This window comes from Centroberyx gerrardi, chromosome 9 (genome assembly GCF_048128805.1).
Source record: "Centroberyx gerrardi isolate f3 chromosome 9, fCenGer3.hap1.cur.20231027, whole genome shotgun sequence".
In the NCBI taxonomy this organism is placed as follows: domain Eukaryota; kingdom Metazoa; phylum Chordata; class Actinopteri; order Beryciformes; family Berycidae; genus Centroberyx; species Centroberyx gerrardi.
The window spans coordinates 14,007,375-14,031,876 of record NC_136005.1 but is presented as its reverse complement, the minus strand read 5'-3'; the positions used below and the strand labels follow the sequence as shown (position 1 = coordinate 14,031,876).

Here is a 24,502-nt window from a genome sequence, read left to right as displayed (position 1 = left end):
TGGCAATTTGTGATTGATGGCTCAGGTATGTCACCTGGTTGCAGGTGTTCTGCAACGCTGAAGGACACTACCGGCAATCACTACAGGTGAGCGCCGGTTACCTATGAGTTGCTGTTTATATTTGTTTTGCAAGCAATAACGGTAAGGTTATTTACATCTCTAATCTTATGTTTTCTTTGTAGGGAAATAGGATACATTAATTTACAAGACAGACTTTTTTGATGCCCTCCAGGGCTTTATGACTGGTTTGTCAAGTTGCTGACAATGTGATCTAGCTGCTAGTTACTTATATAACAGGTATGAAATTTAGTGTGGCAGCTGGTCACAAATCCTGATTCACGCTCTTGCACTTTGCAATCTGATATTATTTAATTGTGCTATGTCCTTGCAGGTTTGATCCAAATGTTTGGATCTGTTCTTTCTCACCCAGATTGCTCATCCAGACAAACCATTCAACTGGAGATACAGCCCAAACAGTTGGTACATTTCTCAGCATTACATCATATGGAAAACTTATATGCACCTCATGTCTTGTCTTTGACACCCAGATTTGCCTTCAAGCGCACCTTAGTATCTTTTGATTTTCTTTGTTTATGTAACCAGGTGGTTGATTGAGAGGTAATCACACCCGCAACAACTTGCAGGGGAATGGGGGTCAAGGGAGTGAGTTTAGATCATTGGCAATGATTTGAGGAGTAGATTTCACCTCTTGTCTGTTGTGTTATGTCAGCATGGTAACATGGTGTAATGAGTTACAAGGCTGATATACCTCACTTGGGGAGAGAAACAGCCCCTTAAGTTTGTCGTCTTGTGTAGGTCTTCGAGCATAGCCTGAGTCTCCTATAACAATCTGAGTCTCCTCTTCAGCTCCATGGCCAAGGAAGACGTTGAATCTGGTACGTCACTTTTGATCTCCATTTATCTGCTTCCTCTCTTTCCCTTTTGTTCGCCTGCTGCCCACTGTCTGTTTATCTCTCTCACTGTCTTCACAGTCGAGGCGCTTTTAGAGGCAAATAGAGTTCAACATTTTTGTTTTGAAATTAAATATCACTCATATCCATTACACACTCTCTGTGTTAAATTCAGTGGATCTATATTGAAAATTACTCTTGTAGGGGATTGGGTTTCCTCAACAGATGCTACTAGAGTCACTTTTGCTTTCTTGAGGTTCCGAGTGGGTGAGAATGGGGGAGGTTCAAGAATCCCCTTGAGATATGGTTAATAGGGATACAGTACACACACACACTCTCATGTTAACACACATGGACACACACACACACACACATACAGGCACAGTCATCCTAATAGATAGCCGACATATCCATCTGCTCTGTCTGCTGATGAAAATGATACACCAAGTCACCGTGTGTAAATGCTCTCTGAAAACAATCTGATCAGCATGTGTCTAAAACTCACATGTCTGCCTGACAGGCCTCACATGGGAGGTGAGAGCAAACAGCCGCCACTACCACAAACACAAACAGAAGAGATCCTTTCTGTGTTTCCGCTGGGGACGATATGTGGTGAGTCTGCACGACATGGCAACCTAACACCTGTTGGGATGTTGATACACTCAGGAGCAGATTATCTCATGTCTCCCATGTGCTTCTCTCACTCTTCCTCTCTGTCTCTTCCTCTCACTCCTGCCTCATCCCTGTCTTTCTCTCTCTCACGATTGTTTTGTGCTTGCCTGTCTGTCTCTCTGCTCATGGGTTGCCAGGACAATGTGGTGCGCAGTTACAAGTACTCTCCCCTGACCTTCCTGCCCCTGACGCTGTTTGAACAGTTCCAGCGTGCGGCCAATATCTATTACCTCCTCATGGTGGTGATGCAGGTCAGATGGAGGCCCCCTCTCTCTCTTTCTCTGTCTTTCTCTCTCTCTGTTTCAAATTCAAATTTCAAATTCAAATCTGCTTTATTGGCATGACAAGTATTTTCATATTGCCAAAGCATCAAATTGTGTAATGATTTCAAAACAAACAAATCAACAAACAAAAATGCAGTAGTAATAATAGCCTAACGATAATAAAGAACAACCAACATGGGAAACAAACAAATATACATACAATATTAAAAGATACAAATGTGGGAAACTAACAGCCAAACAAACAAACAAACAAACAAACATGTATGGGTGAACTGATTTGTCAAGAGTCACTCATTGCCCCTCCTTTTATGGCAGGCTGCAACATATTTTGCTGCTAATATTGAGCGTTCATTTTTCTCACCTACAATGGATTGCCTGGTCAGTATTCAAATCTATTGGATATTTAAATATTTGATCAAATTTGGGGTTGTATTCTCTCCTGATGTCTTGATATTTGCAGCTGGTTAAGAAGTGGAGCTCTGTCTCCACCGCTCCTGTACTGCAGTGTGAACACAGCCTGCCTGTCTGTCTGTCTGCCTGTCTGTCTGTCCTCTGGGCAGCAGCTCTGCCTGTTTTAACGGCCAGGCTGTGCTCACTGAGTCCGTACAGTGTCAAGGTTTTTCTTATTTTCGTATCAGTCACCGTGGTCAAATATTCGGCCATGTCTGTCTTTCTCTCTCTCTCATTCTCTCTCTTTGGACTGTCAAAAATACTTTCTTTTTGAGAAGCCTTAGTGGCTCAGTGTTAGTCTTTACTGTCCCATATTTACAATAGCCAAATGCTCTTTGCTGTCTGGTGGAGCACAAAAAAAAATTGATACTTGAGCAGGATGAACTACCCACTTTGCTATAATCACTTAAGCCTGACATCATTAATTCCTCTGAAAGAGTATAATATAGGTCCATTTCAACTTCCATTACATTTTGTTTAGCAGAGTTTTTCTTCACAGTTCATATTACAGACAGTTTTATTTGTGAGAGCACTGTGTGTGTGCTTTGCATATGCTCCTGTGTTCCTTTTCATCCTTTTCATCCAAACTGTGTGCATACTTGTACGTGGGTTGCAGTGTATCCCTGCCATCTCGTCCATCCCCTGGTACACCAACACCATCCCCCTGCTCATCGTACTGTCTGTGAGAGGGCTCAAAGACCTGGCCAATGACCTGGTGAGACCACCAATCACTCCCTCTCTCTCCCTCTTCCAGCCTGGGGGAGTTTGGGGGGGGGGATTATCCCCGAGAGATGGTTGATAGCTGAATGCACATGCTCACACACGTACGCATGCGCTTAAACACAAACACACGGCCGGCCTTACGCACGCATTTATGCACTCGGCACTTACGCATGCACGCACGCTCTTTTCTCTCTCCCCCTTTCTCTCCTTCATTGTCCTCATTGACTCCTTGTCCTCTCCTCATTGACAAACCAGTCATCCCAGTAGCATTAATTTTCTCCCCTATCATTAAAGCTTTTCCTTTTAAATGCAGGCGTGATGTTTTGCATGGAAAATTCTCTGGTTAAGTGCATCACTGAGTTACGGTCGTTAACAGCTTTGGGTGAAACGCTTGCTTGACCCCTCTCTATTGACTAATCATTTAGTGGAGGGTGTAAATCTCCCAGCTGGTGTCACTGTAGAGCCCCATAATGGCGTTTTCCCTTTCTCCTTTCTCCTGTTCAACCTTTCACGGCCACCCTCACCCCCTCTCACACGCTCTCTGTCCATCACTCTTTGTCTCACTCCCTCTCTCTTTTTCTCCATCCTTGTCACACTTCTGAATCCATCTCGCTTTCTCTCTTTCTCTTTTTCTATCTATCTCTCTCTCCATCTCTCTCCTAGGCGAGGAGACGCAGTGACTCCCAGATTAACTCCCGACCCTGTGACGTACTCATCTCCCAGAGGTGAGAACAAAGACAGGGGCGTATTCTCTCAGGACTGGGCGCAGACCCTGTTTGAAACAACTCTCTAATGAAGCTCTAATGAAGTGTGAATGAGTGAATCCCTGGATGGTCCCTTGTGCATTAGAGGAGCGCAAAAACACTGAACATTTTCCACACCTACAGAAGGTAGAAAAGAACTACGGGCAATCCCTGACCACATCCTTCCCTGTGTTGCTTTTGCCTCAGTCTGTTACTAAGAATGTGATTTTCCAGGCGTTACATTTTTTGTGCTTGCTTCAGTGTGGAGTAATGGGCAACTTTAAAGACTCATTTGCATAATTTATTCTGCCCTACAAGGGCAAACAGCAGTAATGACTTTGTGTGTTTTTTGGCTTAGATTTCATATCACCTAAAATTGTATCCATAGATAATGCAGAACAATGTACTATCCACCTCTGTACCAGCAATATGTTTGTCAGAAAATAAACAGAAGATAAAGTCATTTTTCTTGGTTTCATTTCTCATGCAGTTACTGCTCTTTGGCTTCGTAGGGTAGTATTGTATATTTAGTAGATTTGTGACCGGCAAATCATATGAAATTTTAGGATAAGAAACTCTCCTTATTGATTACCTTCCCGCATACTCACTCCCCTTCTGTCCTCTGCTGTCTCAGTTTCAGCACAGCACAGTGGAAGGATTTGTGTGTGGGAGATGTGCTGCGGATCCACAAAGACCAAATCATCCCTGTGAGCTCCTACATTCAAACCTACCAGAAACCAATAGCAATCTAAAAACAAACTGTCTAATAAATTACTGTTGCTGGGGTAGAATAAGATTCTGTTAATTACTTGTGAACCTAATGTACTGTGTCCCTCGTAGACCTAATAGCATGCAGTACACATATTGCATATTCCTTTGCAATTTTGAAATATTTGACTAAATTCTCCTTCTGTCCATGACTATATTTCCATTTCCTCTGTTGTTCTGTAACTCTCTGCACTCATTCCCTCTCTCTCTGTGTTACTTTTCCCCACTCTATTCCCTCCTTCTTCTCAGGCCGACGTTCTCCTCCTTTGCAGTTCGGAGCCTCACAGCCTGTGTTATGTGGAGACAGCAGACATCGATGGGTAGGACACTAAGTCAGCCTGCTAACTGACTCTGATATCTGATTTGTGTTTTAAAATAATTTTATGGGAATGATAAAGGACATGCATGTTTGTATGTTGTATCATCTTCTAGCCTGCTTTAGTGGAAAGTGGTGATGTCTGAAATAATAATAATAATACCTTTCATACACAGCATGCAGCTCAAAGTGCTTTACATCAACAGAGGGCAAACAAATGAAAAAATAAAAAAGGTATAAAGGAACAAGAAAAATGCATTAAAAGAATAGTCAAGTAAAACTAAAAAGATAAGAATATACAAATAAATGAAAATAGACAAAGTGAATTGCATTAAAAGAACACAATCAAATCAAACTGTTAAAATGAAGGCTAATTAAAAGCTAAGCTGAAAAGATATACATTTTTAGCACTTGAAAATTCTTTGGCAGGGTGTGCCACAATGTAGGAGCATAGTTAAAAAAGGTGGCATCCCCAATCTTCTTTTGAGTGGGGTACTGAACTTCTAACAAACCAGCAGTAGAAGACCTGAGGAAGGAAGAACAGCAGGGAATCTGTAATGTAGGCCGGTCCTAAGCCATTAAGATCTTTGTATACAAATAAAATCAATTTTAAAGGATACTGGGAGCCAATGCCAATGTAGCTAAGAGTTATACTTCCTTGTTTTTTGTTAAAAGTCTAGCTGCAGAGTTCTGGTTAAGTTGAAGCCTCTCAACAGACTTTTTAGGAAGGCCGGTAAAAAGGGCGTTGCAGCAGTCCAATCTACCTGTAATAAACATGCAAGTTAGCTTTTCAGCCTCTTTATGGGTTAGGAAGGGCCGTACTTATGGCAATATTTCTAAGATTAAAGAGTGCTGTTGTGGTCACCTTGTTTATATGGAAATTAAAACTTAAATCGGAATCTAAAATAACACCTGGCTTCAGTGTAGTATGGAGAGGTGCTCATTGGTGTTTTTTGAAATTCTAATGTTTATGCAGGATTTGTGATAAAGAGGAGACAGCTTAAGTGACTGGCTCAGAGAGAGACATTTTGGATTGTAAAATTGAAGGCCAATGTATATCTGGGTCTAAATGAGGATCTTGATTATACTCCTTTTCTGTAAGAGTTATGGTATTATGGTTATGAGTTTCAGATGTTTTTTATATTTGTAGTTTTTCCTTTCTTTCTGATGTATTTGGGGAGGATACTGGGCCTAGCATCCTTCTTTTTGTATTGGAAACATTTTATGTATGTATTGGATGTAAACATTGTAGATATGTGAATGTAGGTCATGCATGTGACAAAACAGCCATTTCCTGGTCATAAAACCTAATGGAGATTATATATGGCACTTGTTACTCTTTCACAGCTTGCACCCTGAGGAAGGCTATGTATGTGCTGCAACGCGTTGGTGCTTTTTAAACATTTTAAAATGTGTATTCTTTGCATAAGCCAATAATAATGGCTTTTTACTTTTTGTATGGGAAGAGCGCTTGGATATATTTTTTCTGCCGAAACAACACCCAGGCTTGTTTCTTCTGATTTGATCCAGGGATTCAGGTTCCCAAATCTTGTGGAAGGTTCCTCCGTTTTGGCTTTGGGGCCGACCAAAAGGATTTCTGTGTTATCTTCATTGAGTTTTAAGAAATTTGTACTCCAATCATAATCCAATCATTGATAGCAAATAGACAAGGAGTGAGGGAGCTTAAGGCATCTGCATGATTTGGCTCTACAGAGATGTATAGTTGTGTATCATCAGCGTAGCAATGGAAAATGACATTATGTTCTCTGATGATATCACCTAATAGAAGCATGTGTAGTGAAAAAAGCAGGGGACCAAGACAGCTTCCCTGTGCAACACCAGAAGTTATATCTTGTTTCTCTGATACATGATCTCCAAGACTGATGAAAAATATCCTCCCTGTAATGTCAAGTTTCCGTTAAAAAGATAAAATCAAGTTTATAATTGACAATAAGATCATTAACACTTAAACACTTAAATTAAAAATAATTTGTTTACTATTGACCTAACATTTAGTAAAGCTAATTTTGAAGTATTAATGACAGGGCCTGAAACCGATTTTGAAAAATATGAGATACATATCAAATTCGACTAGTGTGCAGAGTGAGTTGAGTACATCTTATTTAGCCTCTTCCTAGTCATTCCTGGTGTAAAGTAAGTAAAGTAAAGCAAGGTATAACCATGCTTTAAAAGTGATCAGTAGAATCTTAAAATAAATTCTAAACCTAACAGGTAACCAGTGAAGAGATGCCTGAAATAAAGTGATGTGATTTTGTCTTTTTGTATCAGTTAAAATCCGAACTGGTGCATTTTGAACCATGAGAAGAGGCTTTTGGTTGATGTCAGAATAAAGACAGTTTACAGGAGGTAAATGGTAGGAGATAAAAGCTTGAATGATTTTGTCCAGATTACTAAAATGATATAAAAATGGCTTAATTTTGGTTCTCAACTAAAGGAAACAGGACTGTTTCTCTGTATGCATGTTACCTGCATGCTATTTTGCCTTACTCTTAACTATTGTTTCTGGTACATTGGTCAGCTGTTTAGTGTAGGCTGTGAATTGTGACAGCAGTCTTTCTTCATACAGAGAGACCAACCTCAAGTACCGGCAGGCCCTCGCTGCTACACATGATGAGCTGACCTCTGAACCGTCAGAAGAGTCCCTCGCTGCCTTCGATGGTACATAAAGTACACTGTATTTACAAACATAAAACCATTTATGAGATGGTACAAAAAAAATCTGGTTTCCTATTAAAACAACAAAATGTACTCAGTATAAAGTAGAGCAAAAAATAAGTGAGTCCAATGATTACAGAATTGCATATAAGAAAACAATACAATGCAAATTTAACCCCTCATCGTCATCTCTGACAGGAGTTGTGCTCTGTGAGGAGCCCAACAATCGCCTGTACAGCTTCAGAGGGCAGCTCCACTGGCGAGGACAATCACTTCTGCTGGACAATGAGCACATCCTCCTGAGGGGAACAGTCCTACGCAACACAGAGATCGCCTACGGCATGGCGATATACACTGGTACAACTAGATAGATAGATAGATAGATAGATAGATAGATAGATAGATAGCACTTTATTAATCCCCTTGGGGAAATTCAGGTAAAAAAAAATAGAAGAATTTGTTCAGTTTTAGAAAAGGGGATGCTGAAATGCATTTCTCAGGAATGTCTGTATCTGAGAGGTGGTCGAGACGGGTAAGATATGTTACAATGTTTGTTCACAAAGTGTGTGCTGCCCTCCTCAAACTGCCCATGTGAGTCTTATACAAAATGACATTGAGGCAGACAGAACGAGGAGCCTATAGGTAAATGGCACAGTGCCCCTTAGAGGTGTGTGTTAACAGTGATAAGATTATTTTTCTGCGAGGCCACGTATCCTTATTTCACCTTCTACTTGAGCCTCCGGTAATGTCAATGACAAATTCTATAATGTGAAACGCATTATACTGCTAATTATGCACAGTACTTACTCTTGCAGCTGTGATCTAAATGTGGGTCTGTGTTAACATCGGGCTGATAACAGGCTACCCCTCCTCCTGTCCTTTAAGTGATCATTGATCGGATATTACTGGATTGAGCAGAGGTGTCATGGATCTCACAGCTATGACCCTTTCAGTTCTGGTAAAGCAGATCAATAGATCAAATTCTTCCAGAGATGGGTTTTATACCATTCATCAGAAACTGTCTATTGGTATGACCCCGGTTCAGCCCAATAACTCTAACCCTCATCACACACGCTTGACATGGCCTATTTTGAACTAAGCATGGCCAAGGTTGACATACAATTAAGGATTGAGGAAAATTATTGTCATAGTAGGACTATACGTTGGTGTGCTCAATTGTTCTGTCCTTGAACAGTCAGAAGATATAGTGCATATGCTCAGGACTGTCAGTTTTACATATGCAGTTCAATTTCTTGAGGCAGCATCACTGAAAAAGATAATGTGATACTTTATTGATCCTCGCAAGGGAAATTCTCTTTTTGCGTGACCCCTCCATGGCGAGGGGTCTTGCTCAAGGACACTTCAGCGGATGCTTACTGACACAGGTGCTTGAACCCTTGCCCTCTGGTTGAAGGATGGTCTTCCTACTCACCAGGCCTTCCGGCTGGAGCGATATCATCTAATAGTTGTCTGTTCTATGCTAGGTGCAGACAGTAAGATCCTGAGGAACAGCGGCAAACTGAGAGTGAAGACGACGCAAACGGAGAAGATTCTCAACAGAGCGGTGATTGTGGTGAGTGAATAAGGGTGGGAGGTGGTTTAAACAATCGTGAGAAATTTCGTAGAGTTATAAACTATTAAGTAAGCACGCGTGTGTATATTCTGAATCTCCAGATAGTGCTGTTCCTGCTGATTGCAGCCCTGCTCCTAGCCATCGGCTGTGGTGTGTTTGCGAGTGCGGTCTTGACCCGGATTGAGGTTCTGTCTGCTCTGTTGGTTGACGGCAATTCCATCTACACAGCATTCCTCACTTTCTGGGGCTACGTCATCCTGCTCAGCCCCGCCATGCCCATGTCGCTCTACATCTCGTTAGTTCCCACTTCAAGACTGCACTCATTTGTTTATTTGTTGATGTGCTGGTGGGTGGGTGCATACATGTATACTTATGTTTATCTTTGTGTGTACATTTTGTGTATGTGTGTGTTGTGTGTCTGTGTGCCCACAGGTTTGATGTGGTCCACATGGTCCACAGCCTGTTTATTGGCTGGGATATTGAGATGCACTGGGAGCAGACAGACTGCCCGGCCCAGGCCAGGAATACCTCACTGAATGAGGAGCTGGGCCAAGTAGGATACCTGCTGAGTGACAAAACTGGGACGCTAACCCAGAACCGACTGCTCTTCAGACAGTGCTGCATCGCCGGGGAGATCTATGGTAGCAAAGAAAAGAGTTGGCTACTGAGTGAACTCATACAATCAGTCTTTTCACTCAGGCAAACACTGTCAAAATGCAAACTGTTACTCTCCCTCTTTTGTATAACCCCTAAATCAAAAACTCATTAACAGGAGCAGTCAATTCAGTAGCAAGAAGTGTTTTTAAATATAAACAGAAAATGTACAATTGAAGAAGTGAAAAATAGCAGAAGTCGAAAACTCTCATCCTCTCTATCAGCATATAAAAACCAGATGACGCCTCAGTGGTGGAAATTACAAGACACTGTTGCTATAGTTGTTTTTCACTCAAGAGTGCATGTCTGGCACCTGACTTGTCCAACAAGCCAGTGTCTGTGTCCGACTGGATTCCTGTTACAGGTTTGTCTAAAGCAACGAGGCTGTATCATGACAAATCAGCTCACTAACAAGCCTCCTTAAATATTAATTCAGACAGAGGTGAGACCGACAATAATGACCAAGGAGCTGAGTTTCCCTAACTAGGTCACAGTGGAACAAAGATAATGCTAAGATGCTTTTCGGGGAAGCCACAACACGTAAACCCAATCCTCAAGAGAGAAGGATGCATGAGGCCACGAGAGACACAGAGGCGCTTATCATGCTCATAGCCACCAGCCATGAGTCCAACTACTAAATATTTAACACTGGCCCCGCCCACTGAAGTCAAACTGTAATTGGAACCTTGTCAGAATCACATCAACCATATGTCGTACGTCTGAGCCACTTCCTGGTTCAGTGCACACTGCTGACATGTCTAGTTTTTAGTCTCAATTGAAGGACACACTAACAATACAAACCTGAATTAATTTTCTTTCTTTCTTTCTTTCTTTCTTTCTTTCTTCTTCTACTTCGTCCACCTTTTTCCATCCTCTTCTCCCCCTGTTGTGGCTCCTCTTGCGTTTTGTTTTAATCATGTTCTTTACCTACATTTCAATCACTTTTTGAATGCCATTAAATATAATGATTTCTGTCTTTTCATAGGTGATGCATCAATAAGTGCTGAGGAAACAGAGGTACCAGTTCTCACTTCTATATACTCTACCATATCCATATTTTCATTTGGTCACCAGGATGAAACACACTTACACTCATATCCACATCCTTGTACAGTATCTCACTCCTCCTTTCTTGTCCTCCTTTGCTCTTTCCTTGTGTATTTCCTTCCTAATTCCAAGGAATTCTAGGATAAATCTTGTTCTGTCTTTCTGCCTGTTTTTGTGTTATCACTTCTCCTCCTATCAGTATTCAACTCTACTCATGTGGGCTACAGTTGTAATACAGAATTGCATTATTTCAACATACAGTGACATGCCATCCTTTCCCTGTGCGTCCACAGCCAATGGATTTAAGCTGGAATCCGTTCTCCTGTGGCGGTCTGTTCATGTCGGCTCCCAGACTGGTGGAGAGACTGAGGGAGCAGCAGTGTCCAGACAGTAGACAGTTCTTCACTGCACTGGCTTTATGCCACACTGTCATGGCAGAGTGGAGGAAAGGTGAGGGTTAAAAAAAAAAAAAGCGTGTGCGTGTGTCCATATTGGTATGTGTGATTCATGCCTATACAGTTCAGTTGTTGTCCCCCACGTGATGAAATTGTCAAATGTGATATCTCAGGTGATATCTGAGACACCACTAGTGTGATTTTGACAAAACTTATCATCTTGGTGCTGTGTTCTGGTGTTTAAAAAACTTCACCGATTGGCCTGATGGAGGCCAACAGTTTGCGCCAGAACGCTCACCACACATCAGCTATCTCAGTGGAGAGTAGAGGACTGAAAGAGCCAATTAGGTGATGATGGAAGGAAGGCCTGTTTTTTGGGGGAATTTTGCCAGGGCACCGGGGTTACACCCCTACTCTTGCGATCAGTGCCGATGGGATCTTTATTGACCACAGAATCAGGACCTCGGTTTAACGTCTCATCCGAAGGAAGGTGCTCACTCACAGGACAGAATCCCTGTCTGCCCTGGGGCATTGGGGATATTATTCATGAGACCAGAGGGGAAGAGCACCTCCTACTAGTCTAACACCACTTCCAGCACCAGGTGGTCTCCCATCCAAGGAATAAACACAGCCCGACCTGCTTAGCTTCCCAGACACGCTAGCGATGTGATGTAGGAGCTATGGTGCTGGCAAAGGAAAGGCTGTAATTGCTGCACCACTGGTCCAGTTTTGATAAAAAATTTGAGAGATGGTGCGTCTTGTTATTGCATCATTCGTGGGGATCGAGATGTTACCTCGTTTGTTTACTGTATTCCTCCAGAGGCTCCAGTGTACCAGGCTGCGTCCCCAGATGAGGAGGCTCTTGTCGGTGCAGCCAGGGAGCTGGGCTGGGTCTTCCTCTCCAGGAGAAGAGAGTGTATCACTGTCTCTGAGCTGGGTGTCACGAGGCAGTACCAGTTGCTGGCACTGCTAGACTTCACCAGCAAGAGACGGCGCATGTCTGTACTGGGTGAGAGAAGCCCTCTTAATATACACTAATATAGAGGTGGCAGAATTCTTATTTTAGCATTACTTACTTTAGCATTAGTCTCATCTGAAAGAATCTCATACTGTATAATCTTTTATCTTCCACTTATGCAAAGGCCTCCCTCTGTCTGTCAATCAGTCAGCTTCTCCTCTAGATAAGTGATCCATGTGTTGATTGCTGTATTGCAGTAACTGTTGCACTTTGGGTTGTTTTCAGTGCGGGAGCCAGAGGGCAGGTTAAAGCTCTACAGTAAGGGGGCTGACATAGTGATCCTGGAGAGACTGCAGAGGGACTGCCCATATCAGGAGAGCACTGAGAGTGCTCTGGAGGTGAACTAGATCACAGATTTTACAATATACCAGTGCTGTACACATACTGGGCCTATGACTGGTATGGTACAATATCAGTGCCTTTTGGTTTTTACACTGGAATACGACATCCATGCCAGCACCATTTGAAAGTGTGCCAGCAACAAACATGTTTAGGAACATTACCAGCACACTTACCTGAGACAAATAAAATAACAACATACAAATACATACATACACACATACCTGAACTGAACCAAACTCTGCAAAACATAATGGAAAAACACACTATACTGTGCCAGTATGGTACACTTTTGCAATGGAAAAAACATATATACTTTAACAGCACCAATATATACCAAGTTGGAGGCTTTGGTTTGTTGCCGTATTAATTGTAATACATAAAATAAAATCATTCAATATGTCTTCTTCATTATCCTGCGTATTAGACTCATACTGTATCCTCTTCTTCAGTGTTGAAGCAGACTTGTGTCTAAACATCAGAGCTTGTATAATCAAGCATCTCGGAGCAGGAGTACTAATTAAGGATCAGTTAAAAGTTTCTGATCATAATCAATAAGATGTTAAAGAGGGGATCAGGCTAGTGATCCACCATTCCTTGCTCAAGTCCTACTGAGGTGTTCTGGGCATGCCTGCCAAGATTGAAATGTATATCTCACGTTTTCTCCAAGATAACAAGCTGCCTGAAAGATCACTCAATAAATAAGGTGTAGTCTATCAAATAATGTGTTTCATATCCTCTGTTAGTTGTTTGCCCAGGCCTGCCTGAGGACTTTGTGTGTGGCGGTTCGATCTGTTCCTGAGGTGTTATGGGAGCAGTGGAGTAAAACTCTGGCCCATTCTGCTACCATGACGACCTGCGACCGTGACATCCTGCTGGAAGAGCTATATGATGTCATGGAGAGAGACCTGCAGGTGGGCTCAACGTGGTTTTACATGTTTAATGTTAATCCTCCCTATGGCTTTGAAGTGGTATAGTCCACCACTGACATTTCACAATCTGGGAGACACGGCTTTAAATCTTGCATGTGCTTAACAGTTTCAATGCTGTTGTTTCTCTCTTTTTACCCCTGTCTAAATGAAGTTTAATACATTTAAAATAAAAAAACTTTATGTTTTGTCCTTATGTTTAGCTGCTGGGGGTGACAGCAATAGAGGATCGGCTTCAGGACGGTATTCCTGAGACCATTGCTATGCTTCGACAGGCTGGGCTTAAAGTATGGGTGCTAACTGGGGACAAAAAAGGTATTGTGAGCTAGCAGGAGGGGCACAGTTTTGTAGGCTGTGGTATCGTTATGCACACTGTATATCGTATTGTGAACTAACAAAGTCTCTCTGTCGCCTCTCTTTTTTTCTCTCTTCCCAATTCCCTCTGTCTTTGTCCTTGTAGAGACAGCAGTGAATATTGGATACTCTTGCAAACTACTGGATCCTGATACCAGATTACTGGAATGGCAGGAGCTGAGGTTAGCAATGATAAAAATACACACATACACACACACACACACACACACACACACACACACACACACACACACACACACGCACACACATTGATCTTTGTGTGCTTGCCCCTGCAGACAGATACTCCAGTCCCCAGATCCAGGGGTCAGTTTCTTCAAGGCCAGACAGACAGAGCTGTGGGCTGTAGACAGGGAGACGGCTGGAGAAAAGACTGCTGTGGTCCTCACTGGACCTGAACTGGTAAACAACGAGCCGCACTGTAAATAGCTTACTCATATACTTTTCAGATGACTCAATATCATCAAAATCAGTGCTATTTATGTCAGAGAGAGGGAAAGGGCAGTACCAGACATACAGAAAGCAACGGTAATAGCTGTAATACAGTGTGTAACGCTGCCTCATTACAGATCCCACATCCTACAATTCACATTGTTACAGACGGTATCGACCTCTGCATTACACCATAGCACCATTTTCAAAGAAACTATATGTATCAGTGTTTCCCCAAAGATGTTTCTCAGTAGAATGGGCATGAAACAGTTTTTACACCATGTGATGCCCAAACTCTCAACCAAAACTATTACAAACTCTTTTAGGCAGGGTGGCAGCTGCTTTAAATTCTCATTCAAAGGCAAGGCAATCACAGATAAACATGACCCTAACTGAGCTGTTTCATGGTGTTGTGCCCCAGGCAGAGTTTGCCGAGAGACCAGAATGGGCGACCACATTCATGGGCCTGGCAAGACACTGTCAGTCGGTGCTCTGCTGCCGCGTCACTCCTGGACAAAAGGCTGACATCGTCACACTGGTCAGGAAACACACCAGCTCAGTCACCATGGCCATTGGGGATGGAGCCAATGATGTGAACATGATCAAGAGTAAGTGTGATGGACAGAGAAGTGTAAAAGAATCAAGGTGGAAAGTACTCACTCATTTACTCAAGTACTGTACTCGGTAGTCGATTTGAGGAGGGATGCGAGGGGATGCCATCCCCCTTGAAATAAAAATGGTCAAAAACCATCCCCTTTGTAACACACATTGATACGGATGCATGTTTTTTTATTGGTTGATGGCACAGCAAAACCTGCAACGCGGCTATGACACCTTGAGGATATTATTTTGGCTATTATAAACGGGATGGTGGGCAGGTAGATCTGCGGGACTTCTTCAAAAAGAAGAAAACTACAGGTGTGAGAAACGTCAGGAGTCATAATGATTATTTTCTATAATTTAGCACTGTTTGAAGCAGGGCAAAAGAGAAGCAGAGATTAAGCAGAGATTAGATAGCTAGTTGACATTTTAACACCAAAATTATATTAATGAAGAAAAAAAAAAATAAACATTAGGCCATACATTAGGCTAAATTTAATCCTCAACGGGATGTTGCCAGGCAACAAAATAAATGGGAAGTCAAGATTAACCTGTTTGAATTTTGTTGTTCAAGTGGCAGGTAATCACCTTCGGGTGAGGAAGCCCCTTTGTGTTGTTCTCACGTAAGCCCAAATAAAATTTGACTAAGGATCATGGGACTTAGAGCACAAAGGTGTTTACTCTAGTATGTGCTGAATTTTGTGCAGTGGCTCATAATTTGATTACTGCTGTGGGTGGTAATCTATGCTGGTAAAGGAAACGGATAACTGCTAAAGCTGAAACAAATGTAAACACGCGCATGCACACACAACTCCAATTCTGAGAACAGTGCCTTGGTTAAGGGCATTGGCAGGAGTATCTGATACCTAACATCCCTAACTTGCATGTCTTTTATATATATAATAATATATAATATAGAGTTACCTTTGTGCTATTACAATATAAACAAAAGGGTAAACACCTGTTCCCCTACCCTCCATGCTGTCTTCGCCACTATCAAATTGTTTGTCTCCATAAGACTCCACCATCCCCCTTGAAATTTGTGTACAAATCGACTACTGACTGTACTTAAGTACAATTTTGAGATACTTGCACTTTGCTTGAGTATTTCCATTTTGTGAGACTTTCTACTTTTACTCCACTACATTTCAGAGGGAAATATTTTACTTTTTACTCCACTACATTTATCTGACGGCTGGAGTTAGTAGTGATTTTGCAGAATAAGGTTTTACATGCAAAACATACGATAAGCTCATAATATATGTTACATTGTTAGAGTTTAAACTCCCCAACAGTATATGGAGCAGATAGACCTACAACATTAAAATACTCCTTACAGGTTAATGCATCAATAATTTAATACTCTGATAGAATGAGTACTTTTACTTTTGATACATTTTACTGGTAATAATTCTATACTTTTACTTAAGTAAACTTTTGAATGTAGAACCTTTAGTTTTAATGAAGTATTTTTCCATTATGGTATTGCTACTTTTACTAAAGTAAAGGATTTGAGTACTTTCTGCACCAAGAATGGAATTAGGTTAAAAGAAGACCTCAAATGAATCAATGTATTCTGCATTCTGTTTTTCTCACACAGTTTTCTTCCTCTTTTTGACCCCTGACTTCCCTTACTCCCTTCTCCACTGCTAGCGGCTCACATAGGCGTAGGACTGGCAGGAGTGGAAGGAGGTCAGGCAGTGCAGAATGCTGACTTCTCATTGGCCCAGTTCAGATTTCTACAGAGGCTGCTATTGGTCCACGGGCGCTGGTCGTACCATCGCATCGCCTTCTTTCTGCGCTACTACCTGTATAAGACCTGTGGCTTCGCTCTTGTTCACATATGGTTTGGTTTCTTCAATGGGTTCAGTGCTCAGGTTAGATCCACATGGGTAAAGATCAAAGACTCAAAGCGTGGTGTGAAGTTCAGCATGGAGCAAACATCCCATATTGAGTCCATTCTCTGTTCCTCTCCTGCAGTCTCTGTATGAAAACTGGTTCATCGCTCTCTACACTACCTTCTACACAGCCCTTCCAGTTCAGTGCATGGCCATCTTTGAGCAGGTGAGAGAGCGAAGGAGACGGATGCTTTTGGCAACAGAGCAGTCCAATTCAGATGTTTAATCATCAGCATATGACTCAATTAATTATCAATATAATAATCATTTACAGAGGTGGGGACTCGAGTTACACGACTTGGACTCGAGTCAGACTCGAGTCACAATTTTAATTGCTTGAGACTTGACTTGATGCATGAAGAGAAGACTTGAGACTTGACTTGACTTGTACTTTGATGAAGGTTTCTAAAGTCTTGACAAAAGATCTTGTGTTTGTGTAAATGACTTAGATTGAAAGTTAGGAGATTTGTTCCACCAGACAACTGGATTTCAAATTCTGTTTTCTGAATTTGTATGGAATGACTGAATTTAAGTTGATTATAGAAATAAGACTCATGATGCACTTACCAAGATGCATTGAAGAGTCCTAGATATTTTGTTTTCTTTAACATATTAAATTGATACTGGACTCCTGATATGTTCTGACTTGACTTCGTGTTCTACATTTAGACTTGAGATTTGACTTGAGACTTGACATTAATGACATGGACTTGACTTGTTAATCTACATGTAGACTTGGGACTTGACTTGACACTTGTGCCTTAAGACTTGAGACTGACTTGGAACTCGACTTGGTCACACATCTGATCATTTATAATAATAAATGTTTGTGTCCTAACACCAAGCTGCAGCCTACCTCTATCCTGCCTCTCTCTCTGTTAGGATGTGAGGGCAGAGGGCAGCCTGAGGTGGCCCGAGCTCTACAAGGTTGGCCAAAGACAGGAGCTCTTCAACCCGCTGGTGCTGTCAGCCACGCTTATGTACGCTGTCTACACATCCCTCGTTCTCTTCTTCATCCCGCTTGGAGTCTTCTACAACTCAGCACTTGACTACCAGACCATGGCCGTCACTGTCGGCATGGCAGCCGTGTTCTCTGCCAACATTGAGGTCAGGGTCAAATTCTTCATGGATGGAAGTGAAGCAATGCAGCAACTGATAATGTGATAACAGTCAGATAATGAAATAACTTGTCGAAATGTAATAAAAATGTCCCACTAAATCAGTTGGAAAAAAAAAACTGTTAATGCAATGAATTCAAGGATGATGTAATAACATCACATTGTTACGTTAACCAGTGATTATTGCTTCATAAAGGGTGTAACATATTTTAACTGATGATGTAATAATCATATTGATTAAAATAAGAAGAATAATAACTCAAATAATTACATTACCAAACAATATTATTATTGCATAGTTAAAAATGTGCACATTTTGTGAAGTAATAATCACCAGATAATGTCATTATGTGATAATATTACATTATCAGGGATTTTATTAGATTGACAGGTTTTATTATATTTTCAATCCATTTAGAGGGACATATCCATACATTGACAAGTTATTACATTATCCGTCACTTATTATATTAACAGTTGCTACAAGAAGTAACAGTATAAGGGCTATAATAAGTGCTTCTATTGGGTTTTTGGAGATTGTTTTACTGTTTAGCCAGAACTAGATAATAAGAAATATGATGATCATATTTCATTATATACACATACAATATTGATATTTAAGAATAATTAAACAGTTTCTATTAATGCTATATCGTAATCATCAAAAGAAAATGCATATTCAAAATGAAGAGCTTTGGTCCAAAATTAGATCATTTGAAGACTTTTTACTTTTACTCACTACATTTCAAAGGAAAAATCCATACTTTCTACTCACTACATTTTCAAAACAGCCTTGTACTCGCAGGAAATCATCAACTGATTTTTTTTTTTTTTTTTTTTTTTTCCGCAAAAAAATCAGACAGCTTCCATCCCTGAAGCAGCTGATCAAGTGCCAAATGTGATTGGCTGCTTGTACACCAAAGCGACACCACCAAAACGGGGGGAAAGAGGCAGAGAGAGAAGCAACAAGAGAGTAGAGAATTAACATTAGTGAATTCAGCTGTGCCAGAATTAACGTTAGTGATTTGAGGTGCAGACTCTTGCTCATCTGGGATTCAGAGTAACACTCAACAGAGAATCATCATTTAGTACATTAGAAATGCTTTTTTTTAGAGGACTACTTTTACTTTTATACTTTAAGTAAATTTAAGACCATGTACTTTTATACTTTGACTTGATTTGATTTTATTGGATTTGAAATGTGTACTTCTACCACCTCTGGCTGTCACACTTTTCTCAATATTATACAAGGGTGGAGTATTGTAAATGTATTCTTTACCACTGCATCACTTCTTACAACAGTTCCAGCTAGTATAACCAGATCTTCCATTCTCCTCTGACGATAGTGTTTCTGTTTGTGTCTGTCAGGTTGTGCTGCTGACCAGATACTGGACTAAGTTCAATATAGCAGCAGTGTGTGTCTCTGTGCTGATGTACTTCATCTGCACCAGGATCACCCACTCTCCCCGCCTGTTTCAGAACTCACCCGCCGACTATTTCTTCCCTGGTACACTTCTGCTCCACTTACAATATAGGCCTGCTCTTTTCTAGTCTTTCACGTAATATTGCTCCCAGCTGTGGCCATTTTGCGTCCCTATTAGTAAGCATTGGGTTTAATTCATTTGGAGACAAAAATCCAGCGAGTACAAAAATGCATACAATCAAACACAGCAAGAAATGTCAATTTGAATGATTATCTTTTGGAGTTTTCTGTTGATCAGATTCAGTAAAGCATCTGTCATCATTCCTGATTTGATTGCTTTATGTGTGCTTCTGGACAGGTGTGTCAGATAAGGCCTTCGTCGATCCAGTTGTGTGGCTTACAGCTCTGCTCACTGCCTGGACAGCTGTGCTGCCCTCATTCACCGTCTACGCCCTCAACATCATTCTCACCAGCCATGACAAACATAAGGTGAGCTCTCTGCATGTGTGTGTGTGTGTGTGTAGGGAAGGGTGTGTTCTCTGTGAGAGAGAGACCATCAGAGAGGTAGGATATCAGTTTATATATTAAAGGAATAGGTCACCCCAAAATGAAAATGCAGTCATTACCTACTCACCCCCATGTTAGTAAAAAAAATCCATTGCAGTTTGTAGGACCACCAAACACACAGCAAGTCAGCCTCCATAGTTCCATCTCAGCCTTCTCCCAAACTATTGAACGGAGCCATCTTTTTACAGCTCCAGAAAAGTATAAAATGTACATCAAATTTCTCCAAACAGCTTGTGCAGCATAGTGCAAGTGTTTTGTGGCCAAACAATTGCACTGTAGGTCCAAAAGTCCAATATTTACATCATTATCTCCTATATTTTTCTCAGCGACAATGCTCTGGTCGCATGCACCTTGGCAAAAGACTCACAGACTAAGACTGCTTGCTAATGTAGGGTGCTGTTGGCACTTTCTATAACAAAGTCACTGAGGAAAATAGGTGCATTATGCTGCACAAGTTGTTGGGAGAAATATGCTGGTTATTTCATGCTTTTTTTGGAGCTGTAAATAGTGGGCCTTGTTAACTTCAACAGTTTGGGAGAAGGTTGAGAATGGAACTACTAACTAACTCACTGTGTGTCTGGTGGTCCTACAAACTTCAGTTGAATTTTCATTTTGGGGTGAACTATTCTTCTAACTGAATGTGGTGCCTTTTTCAAAGTTACTGAGGCTCCATAAGCAAAAAACAGCTCTGAGGAAACGATAACTGATCTCATTCTCCTCCGGATGCAACGCAGGTCCACAGCACCAGCCATCAGCCAGTGGTTTTAAAGTCCACAAAGTTCAATAGAGGGAATTCTGCCCGCCGTTCCTCCTACGCCGTCTCTCAGGGACACGGGACTGGACGCCTCATCACCTCTGCGACCAGCATCCGCAGCACAGCGCCACCAGTGGATGAGAAGGTGACTACAAGCAAAGACCTCACTGACTCACAAGGCCAAATTCACATAAAGGAGAATAATAATGGACCAAGCTATGAGAAACTAAACGGCACATCAAAACAGATGAATCATGACAGATGATTTAATGTTTTGATATAGGATATTGTATGACCATGTATATTGTTACTATAACTTTTATGTACCTGTACCATTTATGTACCTCCAATATGTTTCTGTGGCCAATTCTTAGCGGACCCTGCACTCTGTTCCTAATCTTTTGTATGATTATTATTTTCCAATAAAGTGAATTATATAATATACAAAATACAATATGTGACTATTGTTTCATCATTTTTACGTGGACATTTCACCATTGCAAAGAATATCTGTGATCTTTCTTCGTGGTGTGATGCAGTGCTCTATTATAAAGGCTCACAGTTTACTGTTGTGGTAAAAATCTCATTTTCATCTGCTGGGGTCACGGGGGATTTCCTTGAAAGATCAAACAAAACACAATAACCAGGCTGCACAGCATTGTTTTACAATTGTTTTATTTGTTAATTTATTTCAAAACACGCAATTTTACCCATATTATCCTTTTAAGTTTTTATTTTTCTGTAACAGTTATTACTCAGATTTTTTTCCTTCTCAAAAGTCTCAACTAGAGCGAAACTAAAAGTCCTCCACAGGCTCTCCGGCTTCTGCAGTGGGAGGAGGGAAAAGAGGCTCTCTGACCAGACGCTGCATGTGGGCGTGTCCCTCGTATCTTATAGCACAAGTGTGTGTGTGTGTGTGTGGGGGGGGGTGTAGGGGTGTGTGTGTGTGTGTGTGTAGGTGTGTGGGTGTGGGTGCGTGGATGGGCATGTCTGCATGTGTGTGTTCTAAGTGCAATAGGTGGAATGTCCACATGGCCGGTAAATCACAGGACCCGTAGAGCAGCCCAGAGAGCTGAACATTGTCTTCTAGGTTCGGTAGCCAGATTGTCATACCTCTGATTTCATCTTTGGTTTCAGCAAACACTCTCAAAAAAGGCAGACTCAACCTCTTCAGCATGTGCCTGTGTCTGTTTGTGTGTCTGTCTGTCTGTCTGAGTGCAATATAAGCCACCATCTCCAGACGACTTTTGTAAACTAAGTGTACAATGTAAGTGTCTTTGCATTGATTGTGGCCCTTCCTTGGCGCTGGGGACAAAGACGATCAAACATTGTAGAATAATGGAGCCATGAGTGGGGAGGATCGGCATGCAAAACGTCAACATGGACTCCATTTTGATGTCAATGGCAGTTTGGGGCATTCGTGTAAAGCTAATACGACATCAGCAGTCTGGTCTGGTGAACACGGGGCGTTGTAGTGCTCTTCTTGCCCCAGGCACTCGCTACTGTACCCTGAATGACTGGGGCTGCTCCATCCACTCTGGGTTTGGGGAGGGGGGATTGTGACAGACAGGTCAGAGGAGTAGGGATCATGGAAGTCGAAGTGTGTGTGTGGGAGTGTCTAGAGGTATTGGGGAGGGGGGCGGGGGATTGAGGGTTGTACACTCTGACCCAGCAGCAACGATTAAGATTGGGGGGTCAGGTGTTTGCATAGTTTTCTGTGCAAAAGCCACCAACCGGAGCCATTTTTTTTATTCCTCGCGGCTGGTTACATCATCATTAGATTAGCAGGAAACCGTGGTGGGTGATGGGAAATATGATCTTTGCACCACAGGTCTTTTTTTTTGTACTCCCGCATCGCACTCCGTTGTGGGTGTTTGTGTCCTCGTGACGCTCCACTAGGCAGTGGGAGTGCAGGAGTGTGTGGTTGAAAAGTGAGAGGGGATGAGGGGGGAATACTGGGTGTCTTCTGTTGTGAATTTAGAGTGTCTAACTAATCTGAGCTTTGTCTTGGAGTGCAGCGTTACTGGGGGGGGGGTGAGTGTAGGATTGTGTCGAGGTAAAGGGGAACTGGAACATGATGTGCACAATCGCAGTGTAACTCAGTTAGATTTAGTCAGACGGTGATGGGATGAAGGTTGGGTGGATGTGTTGGAGAGCGGGGTGGTGGGGCAGTTGTTTGGCAGTCGGGCACTACAGCTTGTCACGATTCAGAGAGCCTCTTTTCCCCTGATTTTGCTCTCCTTCCGCCCTCTTCCTCCTCCCTACTGGCCTGTCCTCTCTCTACCTTTTTCTTGTTTTGAAACTGATTGTCTTCTACCATCACAAAGACACTTGGTTCTGATTGATTAACAGGTAACAGAAGAGGGAGAGCACAGTGTGACTGGGGGTGTCTACATCAGTCCCATTGGCAACCTTCTATCCCACAGGGAAATGACACATACATATGCTGTTTGACAGTAAATGCTGAGAACATTTCTGGTTGGAGGGGTCAGTTGCCAAATAGTACTGTGGTTGGTCGGTCGGTCAGTCAGTAAGAAATGGTTTCAAATTTTCGCATGACAAATATTGCAACCCAAAGTAAAGGAACATAAAAAACACTTCCACATAGATACAAATGAACACACATACACAGATTGAAGAAAAGCATGTAGACAGACATACAGGTATACCAGGGCCACTCAGGCCTGTGTGTGTCCCTCTGATTAACTCCAAGTAAACAACCCGTCCTTGGAAAAGCAAGACACACGTTTCAGGACCCAAGTCAGGACCCCAAGCTGAGGAATGAAGATTGAATGCTATTGATTGGAGGAGAGGAGTTTGACCTCCCCCAGCACACACTGCCCCCTACTGTCTGGATTTATATACATCAAAGAAACATGGGGAAGGGGAGAGGGTTGCAACAACACATGCACACAACCAGTGAATCCAACAGTGACAGAAATTCTAAAAACAAGGACCCCTCCAACGCCTAAAACCCAAATCCTCCCACCCTTTTTTTTTTGATAACCAAAATATCCCCCACCCCTCCTCCACCCACTCCCAAGTCTTTCCTTCCTCCTCCTCTCCCCACAAAATCACAGGTCATTCCTGTTGGTTTCTATACAGTTATACAATATCCATGCACAAAAGAAAAAGGTGCACCTCCTTTTCAATAGGAGGCGCTGGTCTTTAATATTCTAAGAACATCAGGAGCACTTGAACACACCCAGGAACCTTCAAAAGTAACTGTGAAATTGATTTTTTTTTTTTTTTAGAGAAAAGACAACTTAAAGGCAGAAGAAAGCTAACAATGAGTAAAAGGTTTTTCTTCCTTTGGTTTATCTTCAAATTTTTGGTTTAGAATTCAGCTCCAATCAGATTTTTTTTTTCTTTTCTTATTTTTTGCTCTTTTTTGCTTTTGAATATACCCGCCTTTGAGAGAGCTGTGAACTAAACATCTGAAGTGAGTTGCTCTTCCCTCTATTCTAGCCTTCTCTTCTGTCTCTTCTTTTCTCATGTTACCCTCCACAGAAACATTCACAATGTCTTTCCTTTATGAAAACAGTAAGTACATGCCGTAGCAAAACAAACGAGAGAACATACAAGAAAAATGAGCAAACAAATCAAAAGAATTTAACAGTATAAAGCTTCAAGTCACAAGTTCCAAAACTAACTATCATAGTATCATAGTTTCATAATCATTGTTATCATTAGCAGTATTATTTTCAGTTAAATTACATAAAGTTTACATGAAAGGTTTGAGGTATTTCAGAATTAATTGTCAACACACGCCTACCGAGTCTTAGCACTAGCCAGGGGGAGAGGTTGACTGAACAGACAAGGTGGAGGGAGGAGAGAATT

At 41.7% G+C, this 24,502-nt stretch overlaps 2 protein-coding genes across 2 annotated transcripts in view; one reads left to right on the top strand and one right to left on the bottom strand.

The window, feature by feature from the left end:
- Window positions 1–24,502, bottom strand: part of LOC139929162 (uncharacterized) — a 383,413-nt gene that overhangs the window by 23,845 nt on the left and 335,066 nt on the right. The gene's annotated exons all lie outside the window — the stretch shown is intronic.
- Window positions 405–21,116, top strand: atp8b3 (ATPase phospholipid transporting 8B3). Its single transcript, XM_071921933.2, has 28 exons — window positions 405–476; window positions 817–896; window positions 1,432–1,523; window positions 1,721–1,834; window positions 2,934–3,032; window positions 3,704–3,765; window positions 4,418–4,490; window positions 4,801–4,871; window positions 7,455–7,546; window positions 7,742–7,900; window positions 9,028–9,116; window positions 9,218–9,411; window positions 9,549–9,757; window positions 10,756–10,787; window positions 11,111–11,267; window positions 12,033–12,221; window positions 12,456–12,568; window positions 13,316–13,483; window positions 13,702–13,813; window positions 13,959–14,034; window positions 14,149–14,272; window positions 14,724–14,910; window positions 16,556–16,779; window positions 16,883–16,966; window positions 17,683–17,907; window positions 19,287–19,425; window positions 19,700–19,830; window positions 20,643–21,116. Exons 2-28 carry the CDS (start codon window positions 872–874, stop codon window positions 20,925–20,927), a joined length of 3,525 nt encoding a protein of 1,174 aa, XP_071778034.2. The 5' UTR covers window positions 405–476; window positions 817–871; the 3' UTR covers window positions 20,928–21,116.

What these genes read in the sequence shown, in the direction of transcription:
- atp8b3 (XM_071921933.2), top strand. Translation starts at nt 872, where the DNA reads ATGGCCAAGGAAGACGTTGAATCTG. An exon ending in CGGCATGGCGATATACACTG is followed by an intron (nt 7,901 to 9,027) that starts GTACAACTAGAT and finishes GTTCTATGCTAG; the next exon opens with GTGCAGACAGTAAGATCCTG. An exon ending in CTGGAATGGCAGGAGCTGAG is followed by an intron (nt 14,035 to 14,148) that starts GTTAGCAATGAT and finishes TTGCCCCTGCAG; the next exon opens with ACAGATACTCCAGTCCCCAG.